Source organism: Benincasa hispida, chromosome 9 (assembly GCF_027475165.1).
Source record: "Benincasa hispida cultivar pf3 chromosome 9, pf3_genome.v1.1, whole genome shotgun sequence".
Lineage (NCBI taxonomy): Eukaryota > Viridiplantae > Streptophyta > Magnoliopsida > Cucurbitales > Cucurbitaceae > Benincasa > Benincasa hispida.
Window position 1 is genome coordinate 57,606,202 of NC_143486.1, and position 24,790 is coordinate 57,630,991.

The following is a 24,790-nucleotide window of genomic DNA, read 5'->3' on the forward strand; positions in this document are numbered from 1 at the left end:
GGGTGGTTGTGGAGGAATTCAAACGGAGTGGTGCTGAAAACTTGAGGAAACTCGAGGTTGGTTAGAATTATGGGCTTAGTCGAGCAATATATGAATGAATTTTGAGTTAATTAGGGGGAATTAGAAGCTTCAATTTTGAGGTAAGTAAATATAAAGATTATTTCAGAGGTTTATGGGAAGAAAATTTGAATTAGAATGGTTGAAATTGGTATTTTGAGTACTAAAAGTAATGTCTGAAAATTAAGTGTTGAAGAAGCAAGCAGTTGGTCAAAGGTTGAAGAAGGCACGTGAGGAGTTGGGCTATCGGTGAGCTATCTCACACAACATGCCCACTATATGGGCAACAGTGCCTAACTAGGCACGAAGGTTGCAGTCACCTTGCCCATACTCATGCCTCAGTCACTCGCCCATGCTCGATGCCCAAACGCGTAAATTTAGCAAATCAACTATGATGTTTTCATCTAATGTTCACCCTAATCAAGGAGATTTCCTATGTAGTATTTTGGGAGTAAATTAGGTGAATGATTTGGAAGCTTAATTTCATGTGCTTGGTTTTGGATGAAATATGCTTAATTTTCAAAAACAAAAACCAAAAACCAAATGATTACCAAACGAGATATTGATTTTTTATTTTTGTTTTTTGAAAATTAAGCCTATAGAAACTATTTACACCTTCAAATTTCTTCCGTTGTTATCTATTTTTTACCAATGGTTAAAAAACTAAGCCAAAATTTGAATACTAAAAAAAAATAGCTTCATATATATAAATATATATATATATATTTTTTTTTTTCTTTTTCTTTTTCGTTTTCTTTTTCTTTTTTTAAAAAAATTAGGCTTGTCACCTTACCATCTATTTACTTATAATTTCACACTTTTTGAAGAAACACTTGAATTCTTAGCCAAATCTCACAAACAAAAATAGATTTTTAAGAACTATTTTTTTAATTTTCAAATTTTTGCTTGGATTCTAAAAACAATCTAAAAAAGATAAATAACAAAACAAAGAAGTGATATGGGAAAAAAATGTCAAAAATAGAAAAATAATGAAAACTATTTACACAAAATAGCAAAATTTTAATCTTCTTTGATAAAGACTGATAGTGGCTAATAGAAGTCTATCAATGTCTATCTGTATTTTTCTTTTTTGTATTATTATTTCTATAAATAATTTGACATTTTCTATTTGGGAAGATTAAAAATAAAAAAAAGATTATATATATTTAAATTAGTGTCTATAGGGCTCAATACACAGTTTTCTAACAAGTAAAAATGAATGACATTTGCAAGGGGATCATATAATACACCAAGTCAATCATTCTTTCACATCACATTCACAATTTATGCAGCCTCTAGATTCAAATGTGAACTTTTCTATTGAAAAACACAATACAGGCTACAGCCATAAATTTGGATAGATGTATATTTTTATTGCCTTTGAAGACTATTTACATGCTTGATTTAAAGATTTTTTGGTGGGGGGTTTGATTTTCTCAAATGACATCCTTTTTTATTATATAAATGACCCAAAGATTCAGATAATGGGATACCATTTCTACACCTTTGAACTCATTCCAGCACTATTTAGTTAGTGATAAGGTTACTTACTTTCAGGTAGCTTTTCAAGCAACTCCGGTATAATCTCAAAAAGATCGCCAACGAGTCCATAGTCAGCAACCTGCATATTAGGACCAATCTCACATACATTTATACAAAATATAAGGATGAATAAACTTGGGAGTGATATCAAAATAGTTAAAATCACTTTAGTCGTGTTTAAAATTACTTTGAAATATGTTTTTAATCAGGATTTTAAATGATATCAAAATTGATTTTTCTTAATGATTAAGAACATGACAAAACTGAATTTATCTATTTCAGAATCACTTTCAAATATGATCAAGATAGGCATAAAACTGAAGGTGATTTTTCTTTTTCGGAGGTGGGTGAGTGTGGGGGGAAGCTGACCTTAAATATTGGTGCATCTGCATCTTTATTCACAGCCACAATAACCTTAGAATCTCTGATCCCTGCCAAATGTTGAATGGCTCCTGATACACCAAAAGCCATATATAGTTCTGGTGCTACAATTTTACCAGTTTGTCCAACCTGAGAAACAGAAAACTTTTAACTAGGTTCATGGAAGAAATTTGCATTCAAGAAAAGAAAATAAAAAATAAAAAATCAACATAGTCTATATGTTATGCCACTCAGTATGAAATATTTGTGCACATATCAAGTATGTTTCCCAAAAAAATAATAATAAATAAAGGGACAAGAGAGAATGAATGGGATATGGGACAAAAATTTTGATTATAGTTCTCTGTTCTTTTTTCTTCTTCTCTTTTTTTTTTTAATTTCTCTCTTTGAATTTCTGATGGGCGGGGGATTCTAGAAGTTCACCTTCCCTACACAGTCAAATTCCAATGAAAGGCTTAACTTAGTAACTTCAGTGTCGGCTTTTAATTTGATTAGGTAAACTACAATTATAAAAGTTAGATAATACTCTCAACTTGGAAGGAAAAGCATTTAGAGACGTTACCTGAAGGTCATTGGGAACAAATCCAGCATCAACAGCAGCACGTGTGGCACCAACTAAATAAATAAGAGAATAAGAAACAGATTAGCGTATAAGATTAGAGAATGAAGAAAACAACATGTTCTTATTCGTGATTGACAAAATTGATTACTTTGATACAGTAGAATGAATAGAAAACAGTGTTCTATGCTAAGAGTTTTGAGATCTAATGTTTCCTGTTCTCATTATTAACAGGCTGCGTATGCCCCCAAATGCCATGATATTTTAGGAAATTTGACAATCAATATTTTGTAAACAGAGAAAATTTGTAATAATTGATGATGCAGAAAGAAAAATAATTTGAAATTCAATTCAAACATTCAAACTGAATCTACCTGCAGCACCAAGCTTCTCTGCAAGTTTCTCAATCATTTTGAAGTTCTCAGCACTTTTCAAACCACGTCCTCCAGTGACAACAACACGTGCATTCGCAAGATCAGGACGTTCTGCTTCCTGAGACGTTTGCTTTACATATCTAGATTTTCCAATAGAATCTGAAAGATTGACATTGCTAATTAAACCTAATTGCATGCCTAAATCGTTTGGCAGGCCTCTGAACTAATATAACAAAACAAAAAATGATCTAGAGAAGTACTATGGAGAGTGTTTCCATAATAGGATCATAGGATGGAACAATCATCAAAACTACTCTTAGGGGTAATCAAATAAGCAGAAGCATCCACTTTCATGATGTATTTATTCTGGCTTTCTTTTTCCAGAGTGAAGAGAATTCTTTGAGGTAGAAAAGTAGGTTGCAGGCTTACCTCCACCAAACGTTGAGAGATCAACCTGAGATATAGGGGATTTAATTGATGCCGACTCAACTGATTTTGAGGTCACTGGGAACGATGTAGATCTTATGGTCAACATACAAGGGTCACCCCCTGTGTATCTGACCGTACAAAGCGCATTGCCAGCATATATGGGCCTATTATGAGTTCCAAATTGTATTGTCAGTCTTCCTTATTCTTTAGAAAAAGAACTATTGTATATCAATTAAGAATGTGCTCAACTAAAAAAGGACATGGACAATTATCGTGGTACATCATAATCACAAACCAAAATTGTCATATAAAATGCAAACTGTGGTTCAGAAAAGATAACAAAACATGGAAATTGGAATGTTGAAAAACGAGTATAGTAAAAGTATTTCTCCAAGTAAATGAATTTCTGCACCATAATCAACATCAGCAGTAAGATGAACATCTGCAAAGTATATTTTTCTACGTATACAGAAAAGGTTAAATTAGTGAGAAATACATTTGTCAGGATTGAGTACACAAAACAGTTCAAAGAGTTGCATATTTGTCACTGTAGTCAAGGATTTAGGGCTAAAAAACAGGATAAACCTCACAAATTGGCGAGATTCAGATATAGCAACGACATCAGTAACTGGAGAAACATCTAAAAGAGCGGCAGCGCGTGGAAGAATGTTTTTCCCAAAGGAACCTGAAGCCGCAATTACATGAGAATACCCATTATTCTGTTGAACCAATTGGACTAGTTGAGCCCAAGGTTCAGCCAAGGGATATGAAAATTTATCCGAATCAGCAACAAGCACCTAAATAGCATTTAACTTCTGATATCAGTAACAAGGGAATCACGAATAGAAATTATCCTAAGAACACTGGATCACTCTAATTACTCTTTCTTGGTTCTAAAAAGATGCCATACGAAAGAGCTTATAACATCCAATCTTTGAATCAAAATAGAACAAACCAACAATCACTATACAATTCCTGGTATTTGCACTAGTTTTACGCGGCAATGCATTAAAAAACAAAAGAACATCCGAAGGAAACTTGTTCGGCAATCAAATCTTCCATGTAAAAGGTCATAGATAGAGACTAAAGTATCATACCTGAGAAATAGATGGGTGACAAGAGGCAGCATGTTCAGCAGCTTCCTGAAGCGAAGGTCCTGAGCCAGCCAACAGGACAGAAATCGAATTATCTTTGCTCAAAGAACCAGCAGCCGCTATAGCACTAACGGAAGCGGCATTGATGGAACCGCCATCGTGTTCCGCCAAAACCAACGTGCTAGCCTGCAATTCCAGAACAATTTTCGAAAATTTTCGAGAGAAATGAATAATGACAAAAGGCAAATGCCAAGCGAGAAAGGAGCATACAAATCGACAAGCGGAGGAGAAGAGAGGAAGTAGAGGCGACGAAGACGATGGAAGAATCGATCTCTTCAAAACAGTGAATACTGTTCGCCTGATCATGTTGATAGGTCTTCTCTCTCTCTGAAACTGCGGGAGACGGCGGTGGAGACAGGGCGGAGGCGGCGGAGGCGACGGCGGAGATTATGCCTTCAATGGAGGTGTGAAAGAAGAATACGGCACTGCTCCAGCAATTGAAACGGCGCGTTTAAAACGCCTAAGCTTCGGTTGGCGCGTTGACATGTGAGCAATTAAATTTTTATTTGGATTAAAAAATTCCCTAATTTTCTCTTTTTTTAGCGATAGAGTTTATCCGATTTGGCTATTATTTTTATTTTTCTTCAAAAATAGTTTGTTGAGCAATTACCTAACAACAATCAAGATCCCCATTCGAAATAGAAAATATCTAATCTAGATAACTCGAGCATATCAAACTCAAAAACAACATCACATGCCAGAATAAAATGATACTTGTTAATAAATCAATTTTATTAATATCATTATTTCTAAAAATACTTCCAAACATACTCTGTTATGTTTAGAAGTGAAATAAAATTGATTTTACAAAAGTTTAAAACCATTTTGATTTGGAAAAAGTCAGTTTGTAGGTGATTTTTGTTTAGCTGATTAGTTGAGAATCAGTTCCAAAAATAACTATATCAACTTTGTTAAAATATTGTTTGTTAGTAATTAATGATTTTTTTTATTTAAATCATTGATCAAACTTGCTTAATAATATCTAGTTTAAGTATTTATAATGATACAAACAATTAGATTGAATGAGATATATGTCTTAAATTTTTGTTCGATATGTATTATACATATTTTTTTTATTCAACATATCAATCATATACATAAAAATTGAACAATAAAATTGTTGTTACATATTTTAAAATATTTAACTTTCTTGATTTTGGAGTTTTATTTAAGCTAAATAGAGAGTCATTTTTTAGTTAGGTTAAAAAATGTACTTGAAAATTGGTTAAAGAAAATGTTATTTATTACATATTAAATTTGGATCTTATAGCTCTCTTGCCATTCCCACAAGACACAATAACAACACTAATAAATATTTAAGATAATCTTTCTCTCTTATTTTTCGCTCATTAATCTTTAAGTGCAATTAGTCAAAAGAAAAATATTTTTCGTTGGGGAGCTTCGAGCTCGACCTTTTGGTGTATAGTGGGTTGAGCTACATAGTATTTCAGTTGAATTGCTTTATCTTATAGGAGATAAGTCAGATAATATATGTTGGATCAATAGTTGTTATAAAAAGATACAATACACGCTACAAAATGCTTGAATCTTCCTAAAGAGAGCAAGATACTTGTCCCTCAACCCAATTGTTCGATGTTCGTTTTTCAATATTTACTCTATTTTCCCCTGTTATTTATAATTATTCCAAAAGATTTAATGTTGGGGTCTACTATTATTATTTACTTCATGTATCTAAGACTCCTTGACTTCTTTTTAGATTTACCACTACATATACAATATTTTCATCGCAAATAAGCTAATAAAACTGTTGTTCTAAAAAAAAATTAATGGTTATTTGCAATGTTAAGGTAGGATAGGAATACATCATAAAGTTCATAGACGTAATTAAAACTTTTTTATTTTGCCATATGTACCACTATTATACAAGTCTTCACTATGTCACATTTTCATATTTATTAAATGAAAAATTGACGTGAAACAAGTTTAAAGTTTAAGGTAATTTTTTTAAAAAAAAAAATTGGGGATAAAAACTAAAATTGAAGGACATTTTTTTATAATATGGTATAATGTAAATGGTTTCAACATATCCATTACTATGTTTAGAATAACAAACGTTCGAAGAAATGATATTAAATCCTGTTATTTGAAACTTGGGTGATGATTTTAAAAGGGTGCTTGGATAAATGGCAAAATTAGTTTAATTAGTTACAAATATAGGAACATCAATATGAATTTGCAAGCATGCTTAAAATATAAACTAAAAAAGTGCATACCCACATATGTAAAATACCAAAATAGCTTTGATACGAGCATTTTAAACTTCTTCCTCTTACAATGTATCGACTCCATGCATCTATCAATTTATTAATGATACATCTATTTCGGTTATAGGCATCTATCATAAATTGACATCTATTATATATTGATATGTCTTCGTCGATAGATGTTGATATACATTAATATGTGTTTATCAGTGATGTACATCTATCGTTGGTACACATATATTAGTCTATTAGTGACCATTACTCATTATATCACTAATATAAAATGGTATAAATAAATTGTGCAAACATGCCTATTATAGGGTGTGAGAATTTTTTTAAATGTCATATTTGCAAAAATCATAATCATGTTGCTATATTTGCAAAATAACAATGGGTTACCACCATTAAAATTTTATGACTTTAAATTATTTATCATATTTGAGACATTTTTTCTATTAAAAAAGAATGTAACTAAATTTATTTATTTGGATGTTAAGCGGAAAGGGAAGAAAATGGAAGGCATTTTCATAGATGGCATAAATTAAATATTTATTTTCACATAGAGTAGAAAGCTTAGGTTTTGCAAAAAAAATAACTTAAATCAAAGTCGAACACTAATTGAATGTGAAACACGTTAAAAAATAAATAAGTTAAATTACAAATTGACCCTATATTTCACGTAAGGTTTTAATTTAGTATTTATGATTTTAAAAGTTAGAATTTTATCTATATAGTTTGATAAATTCTTATAAATAGTTCATCTAATTTGATAATGCTTTGATAAACTTAATCGTCTTAGTCCATTCAATCTTTCATTTACTTATAAAACATGTTTTTTTTTTATTTTTTTTATTTTTTTAACTAGATAAGATTTCAAATGAAAACTAATATGCTAACAATTTTTCGTTTTCAATTTTATAAAAAAAAAAAAACCAATAAGTCATTTGATAATTTTTTTTAAAAAAAGAAAAACTTGTATGCATGCTTTTATAAAAAGAAAATTCAAATATTTCTATTTCTATTATTATTATTATAAGACAGCACAACTATTATAAATGTATTTGAGTACAAATAATAAAATAAACATGTTACCATACTAGTTTTTTGTTTCCAATTTTCTAAAAATACCAAGAAGCCATTTGATAATTATTTTTAAAACTTGTATGTATCCTTTTATAAGGAACAAAAAATAAAATATTTTTGTTTATTATTATAAAACAGCACAACTATTCTAAAGATATTTACAAATATAAAATAAACCCGTTTAAAACACAAATGCCACATCAGTATCTATATAAATAAAAAAAAATCATAATATTTATTTTTAACAAATCAATTAATAAAAATGAAATCAAACTGAACATAATTTAATTAACATCACAATATTTTTAATAACTAATTTAATTTTAAAAGTTAAACTCACCTTAATTTTCATAAAACTAAGAAAAGAGCTTACCATATGTCAGCCACCCTGTCCCAAAAAATAATGGTCCAATCATCATTGTATCGAGTTAAAGTAAAAGTTATGGTTCATTTGAATCATTTTCCAAATTTTAATAGCTAAAATGTCCCTTTTGAAAAAATTTTCAACATTCAATTTTAATCTTTATATTTTCAATATATCTCAAACTTAATCTATCAAAATTAATTTTTATTGAAATTGATTAAATAATAATAATAATTTCATGTAAGAAAATACAACGTGTAAATATATTTCCAAAATTTATAATGGTAATACGAATAGATGATAAAGAGTATTGAAAAAAAATCAATAATAAACTAGTTGTAGTTACTAAAAATTTAAAATTAATTATTAAGTACATAGATTAGAAATTGAAGAAATTCTAAAGTATGGAGACGAATATAACGTTTTATTCAAAATATTTAATTTGATATTTTAATAATTTTCAAAAGATTTGAATCTCAAACATCTTGACAAACATACATGCAATATTCGGGTGCATCCCTATGCACATGTTTTATGCATCTCACTTATATCATTCACAAAAAAACTGAATTAAAATATTTTGAAAAATAAGTAAAGATAATTTATCATGTGACAAATTATGATCGAACAACTTGATTTAGTAGGTTGTATAAAGATAAATATTTTTTTAAAAAAATTATTAAATGAGATCATAATATTAAATTTCCATCGACGTATCGATTTTTCTACATTTCTATAGGTTCGATATCGACATGAGTAGTGAATTGATATTTATATTCATAGAAAAATACACAAAACACAAAAAATAAACATTAAAATGCAAACAATAAATATATAATATAAATAATAAACATGTTTACTTAGAGAATTTTTCACCGATTGAAAAAATGTCAAACTATTTACAGAAATAACAAAAAAAAAAAAAACACTGATAAACTTCTACCAGCTTCTATCAGTGATAGATTTTATCAATTTCAATCATTATAGTATCAACGATAGATTTCTATCAGTTTTTATCACTTATAAATACTAATAAACTTCTATCAGTCTCTGTCAATAATAGACTTCTATCAGTTTTTATCACTGACAAACTTTTATTAACATCTATCGGTGATAGACTTATATATGTTTTCATTATCGATAGTATCAATGATAAACTTCTATTGGTTTCTATCATTGATAGTTTCTGAATGAATAGAAAAATAAAAAAATAAAGAAAACTATTTACACAAAATAATAAAATTTAATATTCTTATTTGATGCAATAAAACGTTTATAACTAATTTAAATTTATTTATTATTTTTTATAATTTTATATTTTTATAAAAAAATTTGTAAAATTAAGACTTTAGATATTTTCGTGATCGATATTTTAAATACGGAGATGCATCCGAGTATTTTTCTCACTAGTTAAGCCAACATCTCCCAAATAAAACATAAAATTCCATAATTTGGTTTTGGTGTGTACTCGGAGCGAGCCAACTGACGTCGTAGAGAAACGCCTTCGTCAGAGACGGGATACTTCTCTCTTTACCAAACCGACGCAAATTCCTCCACCTTCTTCTTCTTCTTCTCGCTCCATCTCTACATTTTTCATTCGAGATTGAGCCTGTGGAGTGGATTTCGCAGCCATGATTTCCTCCACGAAGCTCAAATCTGTAGATTTCTACAGGTCAGATAGATCTCTCTCTCTTTTGCATTTCGCAATTCCACCAGGTCTCTGTTTCTCAGTGCACCCACTGACGCGATATTTCATGCAGTGCCACGCTTCTCTTTATTTATTATGTTTTCTTTACGCTTCTTGTTTGAAATGTTGCTGGTTATCTTCGGGTCTTTTGTCAGAATGTTGTGATTAGCGTTGGTGGTGGTATATGTAAATCGACTGTGTGGGATTTTTGTGTTTTTCTGGCATGTTTGTTTATGATTTAATTGGGAGGGCGAGGTGGCTGAATGGTGGTTTTGTTTGAGGTTCTGATGGCCTTGGTTTTTTTTTTTTTGGTCAAATGATCTACATTCACCTTTTTTGTTCCTGGGGTTGTAATTTTCATAGAGCTGGTTGTTTGCAGATCAAAATGATATCTAACCTAACCGCTTATTTGGAAGGGATATGGCATTCGTTTGGAATTTGATTCTGGCTTGAATGATGTTATGCATTTAGCCGTAGTTGATTTGCACTAGATTAAGAGGCTTGAATTGATTGCAAATGTAGTTCTGCACCTTGACAATTCTAGGCTACAGATAAAATTAGCTAAACATGCGTAGTGGGATGTAATATTCCTGGGACAAGTAGAAAGATTATTACCTAGTTGAATTGCATTCCTATAGGATTTCCAGTTTTCTAGTACAGATATGGTTTTGCACACGTTGAAATATTTCTTTATGTGCAGGAAAATACCAAGAGATTTAACGGAGGCAACATTATCTGGTGCAGGATTATCAATAGTAGCAGCTCTGTCCATGGTGTTTTTATTTGGAATGGTACTTTGTTTTTATCTTTTTAATTAAATATTCAAAATCAACTAATTGTGCATGAAGCTGGGTTACTGTTCCGCCTAATCTAAGACAATCAGCTCAACTTGCTTGCATTTCTTGTAGTTAATATGGGGTTAAGCCATGTTCCTTATTTATGCTTGTTCAATTTTATATTATCCTTTTTATTTTCCTCTATATGTTTTTGTTGGTCTTGATCTTTAATTTTGTATTCCAGGAATTGAGTAATTATTTGAGTGTTAGCACATCTACGTCTGTAATTGTTGACAACAGTACTGATGGTGACTTCTTACGGATGGACTTTAATATCAGGTACTGTATGTTTCTTTATATAACATGTTACGAAAGTCCTTAATGAAATTGGTTTTCATGGAAAAGAATATTGACCCTCCAATGCAGGTTGCGCCAAGGGAAAAAAAGGAAAAGAATATTGATCCACATGTTCTCTACCAACCAAAAATAAAATAAAATAAAGTCGTTGATTGACTAATTTCTCACTCATCTTCCTTCTTTATTTCTCTGATTGTAGTTTCCCTGCACTCTCATGCGAATTTGCTGCTGTAGATGTGCATGATGTGTTAGGAACGGTAAGTTTTTATCCTTCAATGTCTTCAGTCGTTTACCTATGCAAAAACAAGTTTGTAAATATGGCTGAACAATAGTAATACAACAATTGAGTGGCCTAGGTGCCCCCACACCACCAGAAATTAATACGAAACAAGTTAAATTTATGTTTGTTCAAATAACATCATCACTTGTTTCTGCACATAATAACTGAGCGTGTATTGATTCCTTCTGAACTTCATTGGCTTACAGTAGGCTAAATATTTTCCTCCTCTACAGAATAGGTTGAATATTACGAAAACAATCCGTAAATTTTCTATAGATTCAAATTTGCGGTCCACTGGATCTGAGTTTCACTCAGGACCACTATCAAATTTGATTAAGCATGGGGATGAAGTAGATGAAGAAACCAAAGAAGGTTCTGCCGTGTTGAATGCTCGGAACTTTGATAGATATGCTAATCAGTAAGCATTATCAATATCAGGGGCTTAATTCTTTACTTTTTGAGTTTCAGTTCTTAATTTTAACTGGTTTATCATTATGATCAATGCAATTCTTATGATACATTTCAAATTAAAATTCTGCAGGCATCCTATTTTGGTGGTTAATTTTTATGCCCCTTGGTGTTACTGGAGTAATAGGCTGGTAAGCTTGATTCTGTTGTTTGTGCTTTTGTATATAAAGTATATGTGTATAGCAGAGATCCCTAAAGTTATTTGCAGGTGGATATTAATATTCATTTGTGAAAGTTTTTTGAGTACTTGATTTTTCTTTGAATTTTAATTTTTTGTTATGTATATGGATTCTCTTTCATCCTAATTGTTCAAGCTGCCCGTTTCCTGCTAAACTAAGAATCTGTATGGTGAATTAATCAAAATAGAGTCTTAAATTGTTTTCTGTAAACTAATTACTTAAGAATTACTTATATATTATCGATCATAGATGAAACATTGCTCTACAGAACAAAAAACATTTATTAGTTGTCATTTGGACAAGGGTTGGATTCCTTGTTCTTTGACCATTTCATAACTGTTAATGTAATTGTTTCTTGTCTAAAAACTTCTAGCACTTTCTGTCTTAACATCACTTCTCAAAGAACGTTCGGTTTTTTCTCCGAGTCCTACTCTTTTTTTTGAAACGGAAACAATTCATTAATTAAAGAGAATATCGAGCAAAAGCCCAAAGTACAAGAGGATTATACAATGAGCTAAATAACAACTGAAAGCCAAAACGGATCAGCTAGCGCACCCGGGCATCTCAACTAGGTTGACACCCCCTTAGCGCCCTCATCATATCCTATAATTATCTAAGACTAGCTTAAAACAGAAGCATAGCTTCTTTACATTCCCAAAAGGACAAACAACGGGGCTAATAATTAAATGAACATTCTGAAAAATACAATGAAAAAACTAAGAAAATCACTGGATGCTGAAGAGGCTAAATCCCGACACTTGGGAGGGAGGTAAACACCCTCCAATTAAGATTAAACTCTGATAAACTGTAGGCATTAAAGTGCTTGGAGAGGATACACCAAGAAGAAGCTAGTTGACGGGCTGATTCGAACCGATTTTGACATCCAAGCACCTTATCATGGAACACCCTCTGATTTCTTTCAAACCAAAGGTCAACCAGCAGTGCCTTTACTGCATTCAACCATAGAAAATTGCTGGGTTTGTGAAGGTTTATACCAACTAACAGCTGCTGCAAGTTGCCCTTAAAGTCATTACACATAACCCATGAGATATTGAAGAAGGACAACAACTTATTCCAACACCAAGCTGAATAGGAACAATGAAAGAAAAGGTGGAGGGAGTCTTCTGACCAATTTAGACACAAAGGGCAAATTGAGGGAGAGATATTATTGGCTGCCATCTTACTTTGCAACACCGAGGCTACGTTCAACTGTCCACTAAGCATTATCCAGACAAGAATATTAATTCTTCTTGGACTGCAAGTCTTCCATAGGGCCGAGAATAACGATTTATCCATTGGGGAGGAGTGGGAGAGGTATGTTCTAAGTGAGTTGACCGTAAAGAGATCCGAGGCTGAGATAGACCAAACCTTGCTATCAATAACTTCTTCAACTTTCCTTGTTGCAATGACCCCAAGCAAATCTTGAAAGGAGGCGATTTCATCATCTTTAAGCAATCGGCGGAAGGTGATTGACCAAGCTGCCAAATTGGTGTCCCAATGGTCAGCAACCGAAAGATGTTCGGAAGAGAATTGGGAACAAGGAATGGAAAGGAGTCGCTCCCACTCAAGGGTCCAGCCAAAAAGCAATTCTTCTACCATTTTCAAGCTTAAGAGTGGCCAACGATTCAACTTTTAGCCAAGATTTAGAAATACTAATCCAAGGGCTTCTTAGACTTCTACCCCTTTTACCTGCCATATGCCAATTGAAAGGGTTCGTGCCATGGATGCTTCTGATAACTTGCCCCAAAATGAGCCTTCTTCTTTGAAGAACCTCCAGCCCCATTTAGCGAGTAGGGCTTGGTTCATAAGTTTGAATCCACCAAGGCCGAGACCTCCATCTGTCAATGGTTGTTGAACCATAGCCCACTTCACCAAATGATTTAGCTTGCTGCCATTGTGCCCTTCCCAAAAGAAATTTTTTGTGATTCTCTCCAATTTCAAAGCAACTCCTTCCGGCAATATAAATATAGACATGAAGTGTGTTGGGAGGTTGGATAGAACTGACTTGCATAATGTGACTCTACCCCCTCTAGAAAGATTGAAGCGCTTCCATTTATCCAATTTGGCTTGGAAGTTATCCAAAACTGGTTGCCAAAAAGACAGCTTCTTCGGGTACCCTCCAAGAGGCAGCCCAAGATAGAGGATTGGAAGCTGATCAGCCTTACAATTTAATGCAGCAGCCATTGAAAGCAACTCTTTATCATCCACATTTACACCATAAAGGGCTGATTTATCCCAGTTTACCTTCTGCCTTGAGCACCATTCGAAAAACTCCACCGTTTGCTTTAGTTTTGCAAGCATGCTGCTGTCATACTTACAAAACAAGAGCGTATCATCCACAAATTGAAGGATGGAGATTTGGATTTTATCTTTGCCAACCACAAAACCTTCATATAGACCGGCTTGAATGATCTTAGTCACCAAAGCACTTAATACTTCATTTACTAGAAGGAAAAGGAAATGTGAGAGGGGATCACCTTGCCCAATGCCTCTAGTGGCAGCCACTCTTCCCCTTGGTTTTCCGTTGATGAATACAAAAAACATTGGATTTTTAACACAGCCCAGAATCCAATCAATCCATTTCTGATCAAAGTTTTTACTTTTCAACACCTTTTCAAGGAAATCCTAATCCACACGATCAAAGGCCTTCTCCAAATCAAGTTTGAGGATCCATCCTTTCTTCTTTTTCACTCTATACTCTTCTACAGCTTCGTTAGCAATGAGGATGGGGTCTAAAATTTGCCTTCCTTCAATAAAGGCACTTTGGGAGGAGGCTATAATGCTAGGCATTACCAATTTTAATCTTTCAGCCAGCACCTTTGCAACAACCTTATATATCACTGTAGTTAAGCTAATTGGCCTGAAATCACTTACTTTGACTGCTAATTTCTTCTTTTGAAATAGACAAATGAAATTTTCCTTTATGCATGCATTTAGCTTACCATTCTTATAAAAATCTTCAAAGGTGGAGTGCAGATTATCCTTGATCAATTGCCAAAATTTCAGCAGAAACTCCACTGTGAAGCCATCGGGTCCTGGTGCTTTACATTTTCCTAGTTTCCTTACAGCAGTCCTGATTTCTTCAGGAGAGAACTTGGCTTGTAGGCTTATGTTCTGAGTAGCATTGATACAAGACCAATCAAGGTTTAATGGAAGATGCCTTAAATCTGGAGACTTCAGGAATATGTTGCTGTAAAAATTCAGGATTAGATGTTCAATCTCTTGAAAAGAAGTTGTTGGCACCCCTTGATCATCTATTAATTCAGCAATGAAATGTCTTCTCTTCTTTGCAGCTAAATACTTATGGAAAAACCTTGTGTTCTCATCTCCCAACTTCAACCAATTCAACTTACTTTTCTGAATTAAATTAATTTCCTCAAATCTGTAGAGAGACATTAAATTTGACTTTAAAGTGGATCTAAGTGCCAATTCACTGTTATCAAGGATAGAGCAATCAGCAAGGGCATCCCATTTTTCAATTTCTTTTAACAACCCCTCTTCTTTGCTTCTTTGATCTTCCTGAAATTTAGAGTACCACTCCTTTATTGCTGCCTTTACACCTTTCAATTTCTGATTAAGGGCAAAACCAGCCCACCCTTGAATGTTGCTATTAGCCCAAACTGATTCGATGATCTTGACGCACTCCTTATTAAACAACCAGCGGTTACAAAATCTAAAAGGGGAAGGACCCCATCTGAATGACCCTGCTTCTAGCAAAATTGGAAAGTGATCCGAGAAGGATCTTACTTGTCTGTTGGCTCTAGACTTCTCAAACAACCCATCCCACGTTTTGGTGATGAAAAATCGATCTAAGAGAGATCTTGAAGCAGAAGCTCCTTCCCTAGACCAAGTGAAGCTGCCATTTCCCAACTGAATCTCCAAAAGATTGGCTTGGTCTATAAAGTTGTTAAACTTCCTCATTCCTTTAGTGCTTCTGCCCAATGGATATTTTTCATGTGCCCATCTTGTGATATTAAAATCTCCCCCGATGCACCATGCTTCTACATAATAAAATGAAAGAGATAAAAGCTCTGGCCACATGAATTTTCTCTCTTTGTAATCATTTGGTCCATAGACATTAGTGATCCAGCAAGTCTTATTACAAGCAGTGATGCATTTTACTGATAACGAATACCCCCTTCAAAGTTTCAACTACCGAGATCAAATTCTTATCCCATAGAGTCAATAAACCACCTGAATAACCATAAGATTCCACAAATTCCTAGCCAATATCTTTAGAACTCCACAAGCTTTTGATGAAACTCACTTCAAAGCTGTCTTTTTTTCTACTCTTGAATTAGAACTATTGTAGGGTTAATTTTCTTTAGAAAACGCTTGAGAGCTAACCTTTTGTTAACATCTTTCAGGCCTCTAGTATTCCGCGACACAATTCTCATGATTCAGACTTAAAACAAGGATTGTAGCCTCAACTTCTAAACATTAATCGAGGATGAGATGGCAGTCCTTGACAATTGAGGTTAAATGAGCTGGAAGATCACAAGGAATGGCTGGAAAAATTGAACTAACAGCCTCTAAAATAGTGTCATCCTCTGTCTGAAACAGGGGGTTCAAATCTTGAACTATAGGGTCCCTTTTACTTTTTTCTTTTGAAAAACCAACTGATTTTGTCCAAACTTCTTCTCCACTACTCACACTGAAAGGAGAATCAATGAGGACCTCCCCTTTATTTGCTGGGAACTCCCCTGGATGGGTTGTGGAACCTCTCAAGAATGTAAACTCTATATTAGGTAATGAAAAAACAGAGTGTTCAAAGAGAGTAGGGAGAGGAGAAGGGGAGCCTGACTTGAAGCATTGAGGCTGTCCTTGAATTTGGGTGCATTGGGCTTCTAATAAATCCGGGTTGTGAATTGCCACTGACTTGGCTTTAAAGCTTGGTTTCTTGGATGAGTCCTTGGCTAACTTTCTTCTGATGAAATGATTAGGGAATGATTTAAAAAGGCAGGGGGATGCTTGAATTTTTGCTGACGTTTAGCCCCTGTTTTGCTTGCCTTTGGCGCTTGCTTACTGCAGGGAGGGAGGAAGAGTGCCGAGGAGGAGGCATGGATTTTTGGGGCTAGCTCGGGGGCCGGCTGAAGTAGAGGAGCCTGATTTTTAGTGAAAACAGGGGAGGGAGACTTACCCGGACTGGAACAGGGGAGCAGAGCAGCAGCCTTGGAAGACGAAGGGTCACATTTGCTGCTTGATAAAATTGCTACTGATTGCTTCGAAAAACAATTAACTTTAATTCCTTGTGACTTTTCATTTTTTTGAATAGGTGACTGCTCAAATTCCTTGGCCAAGGGGCTGGATACCCCATTAAAGGCTCCCTTCTCTCTCTTCTTAAAGACTCTAGGCACCTTTTCAACTTTTTCATTAAAGTGCAATGACTCTTCGACTTCTTGCACACTAAACTTTTCACTTGCAGTGGGCTGTACAACTTCCTCGACAGTAGAGGAGGCAGGGGTAGTTGGACTCTTTGTAAATAAACACCTTGCAAGGGGGGAATGGGACTTTTCGACTTCCTCTGTGTAAATTTCATCTATTTGTAGGGGTTCTTGAACCGGATTCGGGTTCCTTGAAAAGGTGGGTTTGGAATGTGAAGAGACAAGGAAATTCCACTCCGAAATATCCATTTTGAAATCAACTCCATCTTTAATTACATCATTTAACCTAACAAGGTCAATAGGATTAGAGAAGTCCTTAAATAATAAATTCCCCACTTCCTTAGAAGGAACTTCTAAACATTCCACATCTCCAAAATTTAGAAAAAAATTTCCACGAATTGCATCCTTTATTTCGATTGTGGCTGGCATAAATCCACATAGGTTTCTTCTAACTTGAATTTTGGCTTCCAAACAATTAGTTAGGTTAAGAGTTTCTGAGGCAATTGATTCCAAACCCCCAAAATAAGCACGTATGGCTTCAAAGGTCTTTCTTCCCCAAAAATCCAGTGGAAGATTCTTGATTGAAATCCAACCACCAAAACCTTTCATCACAGAGGCTCTTCCATGTATTTTGGGATTCCACTTTTCAAACAGCAAGTGAAAAGGACCAAACGATTGCCATTTACCCGGATTTGATATCAAAGTGGCCAAATCACCATTGTTGACTTTGATTAAAGCTTTATCTGCAAACAGAGGATTGATAGTGACACCGGTTTTAAAGGCCTCACTCAATACCTTCGAGATATCCTTCCAATCATTGAAGACTAAAAGCCTTGAGATAAGCCATAAACTACTAAAATCTTCCTTGAGAACTTCATGATCTTTTTGAATCCAATAAGAACCCTTTTCTTGATTTAGTTGACCTTTACTACAGGATTTTTGAGCTGCAACATTCTTAAACTTTGAAGGCTTTAGATATGGTTGAAAGAACATACCTTTCACCACTTCTGAGAAACTCTTCACTTGAGGGGCTTGCTGAGCTGAATTATCTTTGAAGATATGGATGCTGGCATCAATCATTTCCTTGAACTCTTGCCAGCCTGAACATCCAACCCCATAAGGAACATGAATATTCTTTCTTCCCCCTGTGGTAGGTCGCACTGCACATTCTACAAACCAATGGTCTTTGACTCTGAATTTGGTTAGATGTATGAAACTCTCATCTACTCTTTCTTTTAACAAAAAGAACTCAACCGTTGAGGCAAACAAAAGTCTTCTGAAGACTTCTTTTAGCCAAATGGCTGCTGCTAAAGAGAGGAACAAGGACCGTCCTTTTTTCAAATCTTCCACTATGAATCCTGGACCCTCTTGCCACATACAAAAGAAATGACCCAATATGTTGCAGCTTTTAATCTCCATGACTGGAAAGCACTCCTATCAAGGAGTCGAAAGGTCTTTACACAAAAAACTCCCTTTTACTTGAAGCAGCAAGGGTTAAAATGGGCAAGAAAGGAGATCAGGGGAAGTGGAAGAGCTGGAAGAGGAGCAGAGGGAGGGGGGCAGAGGGAGAGGAGTGGGAGAGACGGTCAGAAGGAAGGAGGGCTAGGGAGGGCATGGAGAGTTCTGGTGGGGTGGTCGGAAGTGGGGAGGCGGGGGAAGAGAGAAAAGGAGGAGAGAGGGGAGAACATTTTTTTTTTTTCCGAGTCCTACTCTTTAATAAATCGTTTATTATGAAAGATATAAATTCATACATTTTTGCATGGGAGATGCTGTTTCATCATGTTCTTTGATAATTGTTATGTTAGGAGTCTGATATATTGATTAAATTTTGATTAAGATGAAGCTAGGAAGCTGAATCTTGGGCTTGCATCCTTTATCTAAACCTAGAATTATCATGGATTGTACACATCTTAGGCCCAAAAATATAAGTTATAGTTGGTCCTGCATATGGCCATTGTGCAGACAGTATAGTAATTAGTCTTGGCACATGATTCCATCACGAGCATTGGAAAATTACATTACTGTTTTCCATTTTCTTACCAGTTCTATTATATTCCAGAAACCTTCATGGGAGAAGGCTGCCAAAACTATAAGAGAAAGGTGCTCTGCTTTTGGTTATTTATTTATTTATCAGTATTATTATTTTATTTGATTAAAGATAAGAAAGTTTGATAGTTTTTTATTGTCATAGTAACATTTATTACCCTTCTTCAGTCGCCGCTGCCTCTTTTTAATGAAACACCTGTTTATCCAGATATGATCCAGAATTAGATGGACGAATTCTTATGGCAAAGGTTGATTGCACGGAAGAAGGTGATTTGTGTCGGAAGTAAGTGAGAGTTTTATTGATTTGACACTATCTAATAGAATAAAATAAAGAAAAGAAAATTAACTACGTTGGTTTCTGTGAATTTCGAGAGGCCTGGTTCTATCCCTCCCCAGAGAATTTTAGTGTGTAAAGATGACTTACACCCTGCCCCATGCAGGGTTACTGTTATATATGGACCTTACCCAATAGGCCTTACCAAATTGTCTTTATTACAGAAAGACCAACTATCCCCTTGGCTCTCCTCCTTTTCTAACTAACTTTATTCCTTAGCTCTTATCGTCTTTTTTCTGAGTACGTGAAGTGCCTTTGTAGCAGGCCCCATTATTCTTAGCCGAAAGTTGATCTTGTCTGTATGTATATATGCTACTATCCAAAATAGTCAAAATGTTTGGTTTACCCATCCGAAGAGGAATTTGGTATCCATCATTATTGTGATTCTATTTTGATCTCTATACTACCAATTCTTCTTTTAGATCTCTTGAAAGCTGGGAAGATTTATATCTTTGATTCTTATAATACCCCCCCTTTTTTTATATAAGGAATTCTTATAATATCCCCATACTACTGCCTTTCGCCCTTTCTCTTTAAGCTTCTATGGCACCACTCTAATTCTTTGGTTTGCCCAAATTAGTTTCTTTAATGCTAACCATGCTTCACAATGGGAAATTCAGGCATCATATACAAGGTTATCCATCTATCCGCATTTTTCGGAAAGGAAGTGATGTAAGGTAAATGAAGCGCTCCTTGATAAATTATTTCCATCCAGTTCCTATGACATATTTTGTGTGTATATTTTGTTCTCATTGATTTTTCTTTCATCCATTGTGGTGGTGGTGGTATTCAATTTGCTTTGTCTATAATTTTTGTCCATGTTGTTTGATTTGTATACAAATATAGCTGCAGAATCGTTTAGTTTCTGTGATACAAATTTGTTATTTCTTTAAAAAATTTGGGGATGTGTATGTTTGCAAGGACTTCGAGGTTTCTGTAAGCATGCAATGATTAGGAATAAGCACAAACAAGAAAATGATAATAAATTGGGCGATGAAAAAAACGATCATAAATTGTAAAATTTTTAGGCATGCTTATTATCATTACTCGGTTCTCTCTGTGTTCGAAATGTCGAAATCTCTGATAAAATATGTAGAGGTGCAGGTTATTGATGAATTATGAATTTAAATTGCCTTTTTTTTTAAAGGTTATTTGTTTGTGCAACATGGGTTTATAATAAAATTATTTCTTTAGTGCTTCCTCACATTTTCTTGATATTCAAATATTATTATCTTTAGTCATCTTAAATTGACTTCCAGAAACGATAAATTCATAAGAAACTCAATTAGTTGGCCTGCATGAAAACTGGAAATATCCCTTGGTAATATTATGAAAGAATGTCAGAATTGTATCCCCACCCACCCACGCACATGTATACATTATGAAAAACCAACCTTTTATTGAGAAAAAAAGATGAAATAGCACAAGGGACATACAAAAAGAAAGTCTGCCAAAAAGAGCCAAACTAAAATAAGGGGCTCCAATCAAATAAAATAGCTTCAAGTTGTAGTTTACCCCAGTTTGAGCAAATAGTTTCATTCTGAGATTTTTATCCCTTTTGTTCTTATATGATCTTCATCTCCGCTTCTCCACGCCCCTTCTTTTCTGGGTTTCAATCTGCTGCATATTTCAAATTATTCAACATTTTTTTGTAGGGATGACCATGGACACCATGACCATGAATCTTACTATGGAGATCGAGATACGGACACGCTGGTTAAGGTTATATAATATTCAACTTTGAAGTATTATTACATCATGCTCCAAATTTTGGCTGCATTTTTATTTTATAATGAAAATAAAGTGCATGTTTACACTTGCTTATAATTAAGGGAAAAGTGCACTTTTGAATCTTTGATCTCTGAGTTTCAAACTTGACATTTTAACCCTCGATATTTTAGATCGTTTCGTTTTTGGTCCCCATGGTTAGCTTTCCATTATTGTAGTTAACAAAAAGCCCAACTACAAAGCCGACTGGACCTTTCTTTACTATTATTGTTTAGTTGATGGGGCATAAATTTAATAAATTGCTAATGTCATTCAATGTATACACATTAAAGAAAACTAAAATTATCTCTCTTCTTTTTCTTCTAGTTTTGTACTTCCTTCTCTTTTTTCTCTCTCATCCCTTACCGTCACACCAGTGCCCCCAAACTCCACGAGCTTCCCTTTTTCTGAGCTGGAATTTTCCAACCAACTAACCAAAAAATGCTTTTCCATTTTCTAGCAACTCGTCAAAGAACATTTGAACACGATACCACCTACCTAAAAAATGATGATTCACTCGGCCCCTTTGTTTTGTCTCCCTCATATTTGAAATAAGTTTCAGGTGAAGCTCAAGTTTAGATATTAAGCTTCAATATGAAACTTGAGTTAAGGGTGGGAGCTGTCGAATGAGTGTATGTATTGAGTTATTAGATTTAGGGGGGTGGGAGCTGTTGAATCGTGGGGTGGTGTGGGTGGGTGAGGAAAGAGGGAGGAGAGATTGAAAGAAGGGAGAAATGAACCTATTGAAAGAAGGGAGAAATGAACCTTTCTTTTTTCTTTTTTCTTTTTTCTTTTTCCAAATATTCTAATATTAGCTAAAATAATAATTAACATATTTTTTTGGCCACATTAACACATTTCGGGGCTTTTCTATTCAAAACATAGGCCTTAATTAGATTGCCTTTATTTTTCCTTAATCTCAATTCTGTCTTTGTTCTTCACTTGTATTGTTATGCCTTCAATTTCCTTTTTTTTCCACTCATTTCTAAAGGTTATATCTTTTTAGCAATAGTCTTTTTTCATTATATCAATGAAAGGTAGGTCAGTTTCTATATATATATATGTACACACACATATATAAAATTCATCAGTTTATGCCACATCTTACAGAAGAATTTAAATATATCCAATCAGCACCATATAACTGATAATTAACGATATAGACCAAAAGTATTAACGGCAAGGATAATGACTAAAATGTAGAGTTTGAAACTTCCAGGACCCAAATGTACCCCATCATCTCTGACCTCATGACCAAAGTGTATTTTTTCCTAATTATAGTTGTGCTGAAATTTAATTGCACATAAATCTGGCAACGGCACCACCTGATCTTTGAACATTGTTCCTCTTAGACAATGGAAGATTTGATTGCACCTCTTCCAGCGGGATCACAAAAGCTAGCTTTGGAGGACAAATCTAACAATGCAACAGGAAATGTTAAGAGGCCTGCTCCATCAGCAGGAGGCTGCCGGATTGAAGGATATGTTCGTGTAAAAAAGGTCAAATTCTTACTGAAAAAAAAAAAAAAAAAAAAAAAATCTGGGAACTTTTTGCATGTACATTTAAATTGATAGGAACCAGATGTTTCAAGTTCGTCCCCTTGATGTTTGATATTCATGTTACTTTGATTTGATTGGTTAAATAATCCCTGCGTTCTTAAAACTCTGGAAGTTTGTTGCTGAAGTTAACTGCTTTGCAGGTCCCAGGAAGCCTTGTAATTGCAGCTCGTTCAGAATCTCATTCATTTGATGCATCTCAAATGAATATGTCACACATAATATCCCACCTTTCATTTGGTAGGAAGATTTCCTCCAAGGCGTTTAAGGATGCCAAACAAATAATTCCATACATTGGTATAAGCCATGACAGGTTGAACGGACAGTCATTCATTAATCAGCGTGACTTGGGTGCAAATGTTACCGTAAGTTCTTGGATATGATCTGCTGAATAGTTTCTGTTGTAGTGTTCATCATGTGCATGTGGTTAAGTCAGTGATGCATATCATGAGCATTTTTTTGTCAAGTCAACAATTACTGTTATAATTATAGACAGTAAATATTGACTGCTTTTGTACGATTGAATTTCTCCTCATTTAAATTATTTTGCATCGTCTTAAAGAGAGATCAGAGAAAAGCTTTTAACCTGTTGCTTCTAAAGCATACTTGCTTTCACTAGTCCCTTTATGTTGATAGCAAATACCTCCTCTCCATTATGTTATTTTTTCCTTTATTGATTCTAAAATTACTTTGAAGTAAATTTTTATAATTCAAAAGGTACATCGATTAGATCATAAATACTTTGAGATATTAAAAGGAACAAACTTTACTTTATTACAGTTCTTATAATACATATATTTTCAGCTTGAAAGGAACAAAAGACTTTTTTGAAGATAAGTTCGCAAATTTCAGGGTTTTTTTTTTTTTTTTTTTTTTTTTTTTTTTGTTGTGTGTGTGTGTGTGTGTGTGGTAAATTTCAGCTTATTGTAGATATAAACCCTTATTTTGAGTTCACTTTTGAACACATAAATATTCACAATATGATATAACTTTCATTGTCAAGTTGGAATGCTACGGATATTGCTGAACGTGCAATAAATATACTGTTTTATCTTTTGTATTTGCCCTCGCAGATAGAGCATTATCTTCAAATAGTTAAAACAGAGGTGTTGACAAGGAGATCTGGTAAATTACTTGAAGAGTATGAATACACAGCTCACAGCAGTGTGGCCCAGAGTCTGCATATACCCGTTGCGAAATTCCATTTTGAGCTCTCTCCCATGCAGGTTTTGTACATTTGAAACATTTTTCGCCTTTTGATTTATAATCCAATTACTGCATTATTTTGTTAAGTAGTACTTAGTGATTTTGCTATCCCCTAATCCTTCATTCTTTTTCTTTGTATCAAAAGGTGGTGATTACAGAAAACCAGAAGTCCTTTTCACATTTTATCACAAATGTGTGTGCCATAATTGGAGGTGTTTTTACGGTCAGTACTACACGTATCTGTTATCGTTCCTCATCTCTTGTTGATGAGCAGCATGGTCTGATAGGTGTTCCTTTCTGTTACAGGTGGCTGGAATTTTGGATGCACTTCTGCACAATACTATTAGACTCGTGAAGAAAGTTGAACTAGGCAAAAATTTTTGATAGTCATAGTTTTACCAGGAATTTTCACCACATGCCGCTTTTTTTTCAGGACTTGTGAAACTTAAGTTATATATATATATATATACACTTTATTAAACAAGCAAAGAAGTGGTGTTCTGTTGAAATTTTTCCTGCTTGGAAAATGATTTTTTAGGATTTGAACTCCAGAATAAATTCAATTATATGCGTCCACATTTT

The 24,790-nt window shown here is 34.0% G+C and overlaps 2 protein-coding genes across 2 annotated transcripts; one reads left to right on the top strand and one right to left on the bottom strand.

The window, feature by feature from the left end:
- Positions 1–1,353: 1,353 nt before the first annotated feature.
- ETFALPHA (electron transfer flavoprotein alpha) lies at positions 1,354–5,127 on the bottom strand. Its single transcript, XM_039041188.2, has 8 exons — positions 4,707–5,127; positions 4,440–4,622; positions 3,928–4,139; positions 3,343–3,506; positions 2,914–3,072; positions 2,543–2,595; positions 1,969–2,109; positions 1,354–1,678 (listed from the first exon to the last, which is right to left on the bottom strand). Exons 1-8 carry the CDS (start codon positions 4,800–4,802, stop codon positions 1,601–1,603), a joined length of 1,086 nt encoding a protein of 361 aa, XP_038897116.1. The 5' UTR covers positions 4,803–5,127; the 3' UTR covers positions 1,354–1,600.
- A 4,421-nt stretch (positions 5,128–9,548) lies between these two features.
- LOC120085779 (protein disulfide-isomerase 5-4-like) lies at positions 9,549–24,717 on the top strand. Its single transcript, XM_039041963.2, has 15 exons — positions 9,549–9,840; positions 10,556–10,646; positions 10,876–10,970; positions 11,188–11,245; positions 11,502–11,686; positions 11,810–11,867; positions 19,359–19,399; positions 19,554–19,628; positions 20,300–20,356; positions 21,335–21,401; positions 22,799–22,945; positions 23,146–23,367; positions 24,076–24,228; positions 24,354–24,431; positions 24,515–24,717. Exons 1-15 carry the CDS (start codon positions 9,800–9,802, stop codon positions 24,590–24,592), a joined length of 1,446 nt encoding a protein of 481 aa, XP_038897891.1. The 5' UTR covers positions 9,549–9,799; the 3' UTR covers positions 24,593–24,717.
- The last annotated feature ends 73 nt before the right edge of the window (positions 24,718–24,790 follow it).

What these genes read in the sequence shown, in the direction of transcription:
- LOC120085779 (XM_039041963.2), top strand. Translation starts at nt 9,800, where the DNA reads ATGATTTCCTCCACGAAGCTCAAATCTGTAGATTTCTACAG. An exon ending in TGGTGTTTTTATTTGGAATG is followed by an intron (nt 10,647 to 10,875) that starts GTACTTTGTTTT and finishes TTTGTATTCCAG; the next exon opens with GAATTGAGTAATTATTTGAG. An exon ending in GAAGGTGATTTGTGTCGGAA is followed by an intron (nt 19,629 to 20,299) that starts GTAAGTGAGAGT and finishes TGGGAAATTCAG; the next exon opens with GCATCATATACAAGGTTATC.
- ETFALPHA (XM_039041188.2), bottom strand. Translation starts at nt 4,802, where the DNA reads ATGATCAGGCGAACAGTATTCACTGTTTTGAAGAGATCGATTCTTCCA. An exon ending in TCTCCTCCGCTTGTCGATTT is followed by an intron (nt 4,623 to 4,706) that starts GTATGCTCCTTT and finishes CTGGAATTGCAG; the next exon opens with GCTAGCACGTTGGTTTTGGC. An exon ending in TTGTTCCCAATGACCTTCAG is followed by an intron (nt 2,110 to 2,542) that starts GTAACGTCTCTA and finishes TCTGTTTCTCAG; the next exon opens with GTTGGACAAACTGGTAAAAT.